Genomic DNA, 10314 nt, shown 5'->3' on the forward strand with positions numbered 1-10314 from the left:
TTGAAAAAATGTTGATACTTATACATTATAGTGATATGATAGTTAAATATATATATATATATTATTCCTGATATTGATAATTGATTACAACTTGTACAATAATTTTTGAAAACTTAAAATTAATTTCAATTATTAACTAATAGTTACAAACTTATAACTATCTAATATAAAAAGAAAAAAACTTTTTCTACTTATTATCTTTCTTCTCTTTCTCATTCTTCTCATCATTCTTCACAATTCACTTCTTATTCTTATTCTTCTTCTTCTTCTTCTTATCTGAGATGATAATCATCTTAAAATCTTTCTCTGCTGCCTTCTCAGAGAAGGGTTCTCACTGCTCTCTCTCAGCCAGGTCAACCTGCATCTCAAAATCCTGCATTTTCTGATCTGCTGCCTCAGGTTCCACCTCAGCAGTAAGCAGATTGACATGCTCAGAGAGCAGAGCTGTCTTCTCAATGTTCTGAATCATGAAGCATATTTGAGACCTGAACAAGGCCTCAATTCCCTCCTCTGCCAGCTCCTGCTAATCAATTAGAGAATAGAAGTATTATCAAAAATTATTATCTCTCAATAAAAAACTTATCAGTTTTGACTTCTTTGTCTCTTACTTCAATATCTTCTCAATCTTCTTCTATCACTGCTTATTTGTAGTAACACTCTTCTTCTCTCTCTCTCTCTTTATCTTGATCTCAAATCATTCTCAGAACTTCTCCTGATCTCATCACTACTGCATGAGACTCTTCACTGTCTTCTTTTTCAATCTCTCACAGACAGTGTCATCTGCATTATTTCTATACTTAGTTCAGTCTAAATCTATCAGAAGTATTACTTAAAATTGTTATCATTCTACTCTCTTACAGAGCCTCTTCAAGGCATTATAACATGTCTTGTAATCTGTCTTCTCATACTTGAACACCTTCTTCTTCTCTCTCTTCAATCTGTGACAGCACTCATGTGCCTTGATGATCCGCAGGACTGCAGAATATTTAAAGAGAGATGACATGATTGATTTTAATAAGTGTTGAGAAGGAAGTGAAGGCAGGCAATGATATGATAATGATGATAATAATAATGATGATAATAATGATAATGATGATGATAATGATGATGATGATGATGATGATGATGATAATAATAATGATAATGATGATAATAATGATGATGATGAAATAAGAAGTGCATCAGAGTATATTATTGACTTATTAAACATAAAGAGATAAAGAAACTATTAACAGCTTTCAGAGATGTACAGAAATGACTACAGTGTTACATAGCAATATTATCTTCATTCAATACATGTACTATTGATATTCTTTGTATGCATTTATCATATAATCTATATCAGAGATACATGCAGAAAACAGATCTTTATTACTAGAGAGAATGATTGCAGCAATTCTCTGTTTTCATATTATAAAGATAAGTTATTCTCATTTCTTTCTTCTCTCTTTTCTCTTCTTCTTCAATTCATCACTAAGTTCAAGCTGGTATGAAAACTATTAAAACACTCATAGAAACTCTCAAATTGAAGAGTATAGACTAATTAAATTTTAAATACAGATGAATTAAATTATATTCAATAATACTAATTATTCATTCTCTCTTTAATAAAATAACAGTTGTGTCTTTCCCCTCCTTCTCAAACAAAACATGACTCACGAAAAGTGAGTACCACACCAGGCCATAATGACTAACACAGCCCCAGCATGCAGGGCTGCATATGCGCAGTGTGTGCTGAACTGAGAGACTGTGTGAATTACAAACTGACAGCAGCATCTCAGAAAGAGTCATGCAGTGTGAGAAAGCTGCAACTCTCAGTCACATACACAGAGAATGAATCACTGCAGTAAGTGTATATGCATTGTATAAAAGTAACACTTTTTGATAATACTCAGTCTCTGATATCATGAAAATAGAGTCTCTCTGTGAGATTCATTTTTACTAGAAGTTGAGAAATCTTATATTTCTCAAGATCATCTTCACATGTCTTGTTCATGAAATTGATGAGAGAAATTATCAATTCCAGCATTCTGCTCTTGATGTCATTCAAGTGACAGCAGAGTTCACTCTGGCCACACTTTTTAAGTGTATGTTTTCTAATTATTCACATTTATACAGATATATACTGATTATTTATTAGATGATGTTAAGGCAATGACTTATCATGACTGTGTTACTCTCACTGTGAGAGATACACAGTTGGTAATGAATATTACAAAGACTCTGAGAAGTGAGTATTTTAAGAGTGCTATGGCTCTGCAATCTTGATTTTTTTTTATTTTTATTTTTTGTTTTTTTCTTTTCCTTTTCTTTTTTTTCTTGTGTTTGTTTTGTTTTTTATTTTTTGTTTTTTTTTGTATTTTATATTTTTTTCATAATTAAAATTATATGAATTATGATCTGTTTTCAGAAAAGTAATAATATTTGATAACACTCTCTGTTGAATTTTCAACAAATGAGCACTATGTTATAATATTATGTAAGTGAGAAATGATTTCATGATCTCATTTAATGCCATTCTCAATAATGAGATCAGAATGAAAATGTGACTAAGAATTCAAACATATTCTTTATCTGAGACTAGATTTTTATTTGAAAAGTGAATCTGAGATCTTTAATATTTGAAATAACATGATTTGAAATCAATGTGATGAACACAAACCATGATCAGGAGTAATGCTTTTAGGCAACATGACAACTGTAAAGTTTGGTCCTGGTCTCAGACACGGTCACACGGTCAGTCTAATCTCTGCAGTTTAATTCAGATCACTGATAATATAGTAATGAAGCTCTGAGATACTTATAACTGAGTAGAAGTCTTCATAACAATTATAAAACAAGATTAAGAGAATTAAATCAATGTTCTCCGAGATCTCACTGAGCAGTATAAGATAGAAGACTTAGTATAATTGAATCTTAAGAATATACAGATCACATGTTCATCTCATACACTGAATTATTATCATATTAAGTATAAAGTAATAGAAGTTCTAGATAGCTATAACTACTGTCTTGATACATTATCAGAAATTCATAATATCTTTTATATAAGCTTGCTTCACTGCACTATCACTGATTCATTCTCTTCTCAACTGACTTCTGACTGACAGCTGTCAGGAATCATAGAAGAAGATAATGAGCTTGAGTGAGAGATTGAAGATATTCTTAATAAGAGATCACACAGCTGTAGCTGATAATATCTTATGAAATGAGTCAGTTATAATCTACTGATCTGAACTCTGAGTTCTGTGTTATCTGAAACAGCAGTTCTTGACTGATGAGAACTGCTTCTGAAAGAGAGAAGCTAATATAATAAGCTGTATCTGATCAATTATATAGACTATTCTGTACACTTCATAGATTTCTATCACCTCATTTCTGATCACTGATTCTCAGTTATCATGAACATGTATGTTCTGATCACTGATTCTCGGCCACTATGAACATGTGTATATTCTTTCACTCTGAAGCTCCACCGCATACACCATCACATACATGTATAAATATTCACTTCAATCACTGATTCTCATACTTTCTCTTTCTTTTCCTTCTTTAACATTTTTCTCTTTGTTATATAAGACCTATAATATTATACCGATCTATTCAGCGTAGGTCTCTTACATAAGATATACTCTACTATATACTCTTTATCAAGACTTTTCCTCTTCAGAATCTTGATATTATAGAGAATATAAGCCTGTTTCTATATAATAATATAAATATTGTCAGCAGGATGTAGAGGAACTGATTATTTATATCTTAAGATAGAAGACTTTGTCAATGATTATATTAATATAGAGTTAATTCTTAAATTCAATAGAAACCTAGTGTTGCTATTCTCAATCTCTTGCAGAATCTATTGAATATTAAGGTATTAAAACTAGATTTAATATATCTCACTGTACAGGGATCAAAGGCTCAGTCAGACCTTGAGATATACTGATTTTATACTTGTTATGTCTGTCAATTATGTATTAAATACTTTTAACAAGGTATCTTTTTGTATCTTTCTTCTGGAGATAGGCCAGGTTGGACAGGGTGATACACAAGTGAGACTTGGTGATGATGTCTTGATACATCAACAACAGATGTGAAGGTTGCACTTTAGATGTGTCTGTTAATTATGTGCTTGATAGTATTGTTGAGGTATCTTTTTGTATCTTTCTGCCGGAGGTGGGCCAGATTGGGAAGGGCGGTAACTATGTGAGTGAGACTTGGCATTGATGTTTTGAAACATCAAAGATAGACAGGGTTTTCGCGGAAGTTGCTTCTCAGATATCTCCACAATTACAGATCAGGGATCTTCCAAAATCAAGAAGATTGATGCATATGACTAGGTCTCTTCACCTTACAATTTGTATGGCACTTTGGCCCGGGGTTGTGGTGGGGTAGGGGTGAACGGGGGATAATCCCACACTGGAGTTTTGAACAATGTCTGGTTCACGTTTGGCTGGATAGCTCCACTACCACACGGGGTATGTGGTCAGCGATGGGGTCAAAATGCTCGTATGATTGAGGGCTTTTCAATGGATCTATCGGCGGGTTCTTATTCGAAAAATGGAGCGAGTTCGTGGTGGAGCGGTTCGGAATTTTTTGTTGATTGAAGGCTCTAAATGAGGTAGAACTATATATTAAGCTTATGAAATGCAACTTCAGTGTCTGTCAGATTAATTTTCTAGAATATATAATTATCACAGATGAAATTCAGACAAAATCTTCACAGATTGAGACTATTCTATTATAATTAGAGTCAATTAGTATTTATAAGATTCAGATCTTTCTGAGCTTTGTGAATTTTTATAGACAGTTTATCTTTATATTCATAAGAATCTTCCGAGCTCTTACAGACATGCTGAAGAATGAAAATAAGAAGAAGTCATATCATAAATAAAGAATGAAAAGATTGTTAAGAAGAAAGAGCTGTGAGAACTTTCTTATCTCAGAAGCTCATAGAGTCTTTATAAGATTAAAATAGATATTCATAGATACAGTGATACTGTTTTACTTTGATCTCTTACTCTTAATAAGATTGAAGATAGATGTCTTCTTCTTTACAATTTCAGAAATAGTCAAACAACTACAGTTAAATAAGAACTGAATTTCAGTGATCTTTTTCTTATAAAAGATATAACTCATAGAGATTAACTATAGTATTAATAATCAGAAGCTTTTTATAATAGTGAAATTCTTTCATCACTGATATTATGACTTTAAGAGTTTTATAACAGTAATTACTGTTAGAACTGATTATAGCAGCTTATAATAGTTTACTTCAACTAAGAAACTCTTATAGCAGTAGATCTGCTGAGCTCAGAGACTGAGTAAGTTCTGATTCAAGATAGAGCATATTAAGAGAACTAAGAACTTAGTGAATAAACTCTCTCACAGATCTGACTATGTTAAGAAGATCAGAATAATAGATATACAGAGACTAGAGAAGACAGAAATACTTTACAGAATACTCAGACTGAGTATTATAAAGAGATTAACTGAAGAGTCTCTCAATTCTCTGTAAGAGAAGAAGAGAGAGAAAGAGAAGAAGTCTGTATAACTACTTCTTATAATACTGAGAGTTAACACTCTGAGAATCTTTATAAGAATTCTTGAAGAGAGTATCTATAATCTGAAGAATTTACAGCCTTTAAGAAGTACTGCAGAAGACCTGATATAAGAGAAAACAGAATATAAGTCTTTACAAAATCTTCTATTCAGATTATCTGAACTGTAACTGAAGAATAAATATACTCAGTATATTCAGAAACTGCTCACAGCAGAAATCAATTCTACAGAAATAAAGAATTAAAGAAACTTAAATAATCTCTTGTAAAGAGAGAACTGAATTTATATATCTATGAATAAGTTTCTATATATAGAACTTATTAAAAGGTATCATGACTTTTCTCTAGCAGGTTATTTTATAGATACTAGAACTTATAAGTTGTTTATAAGAAAATACTTCTGACTGAAGATATGAGAGCTTGTGAAGAAGATAGTGAATTCTTATACTATTTATCAGAGTTTATAAATAGTGCAGTTCAGACTATATAAAGAACTCACTTCTCTACTCATTCTATAAAAACCTTGAGAATAGCTAGAAATGAATACTCTTATAAGTCTCTCTGAGAGTAAGAATATATATAATGCCTGCTTTGACAGTGTGCTGATAATAGTAGACTGCTTTACTAATATAACACACTTTATACTCACTTATAAGAACTTAAAGTCAAAGAATTTGACTTACATCTTTGTCTATGATGTGATTCAGTTGTATGAATTATCTGTAAATATTATCTCAGATAGAGAATTACTCTTTATAAGAGAGTTCTGATCTGATCTGATAACTATACTGAAGATCTCATAAGATGTAAGCATGACTTTTTATCAATAGACAGATAATCAGATAGAATATCTAATAAGTATATTGAAATAGTATCTACAGTGCTTTGTCAATTATAATTAGAATAACTGAGTGTATTAATTACTACTTACAGAGTTTATAACACTTAATCTCTCTGTAACTATTAATTTCTCTTTTTAAAGAAGCAGAGAGTATTATATCTGCAGTACAGACAATTATTGCATTTAGTATGAAGACTGTCAGAAATGCACAGACTTTAAGAAAGTCAAACATCAGAGTGTATACAGTTGCAGTAAAATCTTGAGAGCTGATTATCTGCATATATAATTAGATATCTCTTATGAAGCTGTGTCTGCTCTCTTAGTTATACTGAAGTATTCAGTCTGAAAATAATTAAGACATGAAGAGAGAGCTTATCTGCTGAGATTAACTTCTGTCACAAATTCATGATATTTAAATTGTCTTGATTACTCAGATTTCACAGGTACTCAGAGACTCATCTCTCATTAATAATAAGATTACAGAAATACACTGCAGTGTAAGAACTGTTAATAGAAAATTCAGACATATTTACAAATATCTGATCAGAGATTGTGTAAGTAGAGAGAAGATAATTGTAGGCTCACAGAGCTGCAGAGAACACTGACAGAACTGAGAGCTTCACAGAAACTGTTAGCTAGAGTCTGTAAGAAATTACTTATAAGAAGACTTATAGTAAAGAGTGAGACTATGCTACTGAGAGTCAGAAGCTGATCTGAGAGAGATATGAAATTAATCACTGATCTGAAGATTGAGTGCAGTGACAGAACTGAGAGAAGTGAAGATACTGTTACAAGAATAATATCTCTAGTTTATCAGCTGATAAAAAGTGATCAGAGAAGTTACAGAGACACTTACAAGAAGCTCAGCAGTAGTCAGACATTGTTTATAAAGATATTGAAATTAGAAAATTTTTTTATTCTTGAGAAGTTCTTGAATTAATATACAGATATTATTAGAAACACTCTCTCTCTGTCATCTGAATGAAAACACTTTGTGAATGAATGAGAATACTCATAGTTTGTAAGAATAAGAGCTGTTACAGAAAAAGAGAAAAGAAGATAAGATTTCATGAATAGATCTGAGATATTTATACTACTCTAGAGAGATTTGTTTATATTATAAGTGATTCTACAGAACAGTCAGATCACTCTAGTAAATAAAGAATGATTGTGAATTACAGATCTGAATCTTTGTATATAACTATAAAGAATGATTACAGACTACAGATATCTTAATTCTATAATTTACAGAGTTAATGAAAGAATGAAAAATATCTTACAACTCTACAGTGTTAAAGAATGATGATTTATAAGAATGAGTAAAAGATTAACTTATAAATACTTCTCTTTGATGAAGATGATCTCACAGAAAGTAATTAATCTGCAGAATAAATCTGTGTGATAATCACATAAGAATCTTACAGAAATCATTGAGAGACAACTGAAACTCTTCTGTATGAAAGATGTGAGATGAATCTGTATGATAGTCAGAGAAAGATCTGCAGATTATAAAGAATCTCATGAAATAAGAAACTGAGTGACAGACTCTTTTATCTTCATAATAACAAGGAATTGTTCCTTAATGAGGTTTTTTATAGATATGAAGGGTTTTTAGTGAGTACCACTGCAGTGCTGAGCCTAATTCTATGAAATCACTCAGTGAAAGACTTTGCAGATGAAGTCTTAGAGAGGGAGAAGTATGTAAGAAATTTCACTTCTCACAGATTCTTTATCTCTATTTCTATCTCTCATAAAATCAATAGAGTTAGCAGCCCTTGGCTATACATAACTATAAAGACTGAAATTCATGACTACAATTCATAACTCAGCTTGAATACTATTATACATTTAATCTTTACATTTTATCTTTCTACTGTGAATACTTCTAGTAGTTAACAGTACATATCATGCCAACTGTAAACACCTGAATAATCGCCCGCGAGCACTTATTCTTACACATACTGAAGAGCGAAAACAAGAAGAAGTTATTTTATAAATAAAGAATGAAAAGATTATTAAGAAGAAAGAACTGTGAGAACTTTCTTATTTTAGAAGTTCACAGAGTCTTTATAAGATTGAAATAAATATTCATAGATATGATGATACTGTTTGACTTTAATCTCTTACTCTTAATCAGATTAAAGACAGATATCTTCTTCTTTACAATTTCAGAAATAGTCTTATAACTACAGTTAAATGAAAACTGAGTTTCAGTGATCTTTTTCTCACAGAAGATGCAATCTGCAGAGATTAACTATAATATTTATAATCAGAAGCTTCTTATAATAGTGAAATTCTTTCATTACTAATATTACTACTTTAAGAGTCTTATAACAGTAATTACTATTAGAACTGATTATAACAGCTTATAATAGTTTACTTTAATTAAGAAACTCTTACAGTAGCAGATTTACTGAGCTCAGAGACTAAGTGAGTTCTGATTTAAGATAGAGTATATCAAGAAAACTAAGAATTCAGTAAACAGACTCTCTCACAGATCTGACTATATTAAGAAGACTAGAATGATAGATATAGAGAGACTAAAGAAGATAGAAAAGCGTTACAGAATACTCAGACTGAGTATTATAAAGAGATTGACTGAAAAGTCTCTCAATTCTCTGTAAGAGAAGAAGAAAGAGAGAGAGAAGAAGTCTGTATAACTACTCTCTATAACACTGAGAGTTAATACTCTGAGAATCTCTGTAATAATTCTTGAAGAGAGTATATTTAATCTGAAGAGTTTATAAGCTTTGAGAAGCACTGCAGAAGATCTGATATAAGAGAAAACAGAGTATAAGTCTTTATAAGATCTTCTATTCAGATTGTCTGAACTGTAACTGAAGAATGAATATACTCAGTATATTCAGAAACTGCTCACAGCAGAGATCAATTCTGTAGAAATAAAGAATTAAAGAGACTTAAATAGTCTATTATAAAGAGAGAACTAAATTTATATATCTATGAATGAGTTTCTATATATTGAACTTATTAAAAGATATCATGACTCTTCTGTAACAGATTATTTTACAAATACTAGAACTTATAAGTTATATATAAGAAAGTACTTCTGACTGAAGATGTGAGAATTTATAAAAAAGATAGTGAATTATTATACTATTTATCAGAATTCATGAGTAGTACAGTTCAGATTATATAAAGAACTTACTTCTCTACTTATCTTATAAGAATCTTAAGAATGAATGCTCTTATATGTCTTTCTGAAAGTAAGAATATATATGATATCTACTTTGACAGTATACTGATAATAGTAGACTGCTTTATTAAGATAACATATTTTATACTTATCTGTAAGAACTTAAAGTCAAAGAATTTAACTTATATTTTGATTTACAATGTGATTCAGTTATATGAATTATCTGTGAATATGATTTCAGATAGAGAATTAATCTTTGTAAAGAAGTTCTAATCTAATCTGATAACTATACTAAAGATTTTATAAGATCTAAGAACAGCTTTTTATTAACAGATAGATAATCAGATAGAATATCTAATAAGTATATTAAAACAGTATCTGTGATGCTTTATTAATTATAATCAGACTGACTGAATGTATTGATTATTACTTACAGAGTTTATATATAACAACTTAAAACATATCAGTACAGATAAAATTCTCTTTAAGATACTTAGTAAGACTTATCTGTGAATAATCTTAATGAATATGTGAGAGTACACTATAGAGTGTGATAATACTTATAAACAGGGTGAGAGAATTCATAATATTCAGAAGAAAGTCTGCAAATTCTTGAGCAAGACTTAAGAGTATTAAAAGAGATACTATGACTTTAAGTATATTATAAAGACTTTTAAGAAAGATAATAGAGTCTGTCTGAATCTTAAAAACTCATTATATAAAGATCTAGTAAGAAGCTGAATCTCTTATAAACAGAGTCT

At 30.4% G+C, this 10314-nt stretch overlaps 1 protein-coding gene across 1 annotated transcript; it reads right to left on the reverse strand.

The window, feature by feature from the left end:
- Positions 1-331: 331 nt before the first annotated feature.
- BDBG_16859 (uncharacterized protein) lies at positions 332-1003 on the reverse strand (the record flags this gene model as incomplete). The annotated part of the gene is made up of 2 exons (XM_031724725.1): positions 332-523; positions 851-1003. The coding sequence occupies 2 exons, from the start codon at positions 1001-1003 to the stop codon at positions 332-334; spliced, it is 345 nt and encodes a 114-aa protein (XP_031577845.1).
- Positions 1004-10314: the final 9311 nt, after the last annotated feature.

Source organism: Blastomyces gilchristii (genome assembly GCF_000003855.2).
Source record: "Blastomyces gilchristii SLH14081 genomic scaffold supercont1.5, whole genome shotgun sequence".
Taxonomy (NCBI): domain Eukaryota; kingdom Fungi; phylum Ascomycota; class Eurotiomycetes; order Onygenales; family Ajellomycetaceae; genus Blastomyces; species Blastomyces gilchristii.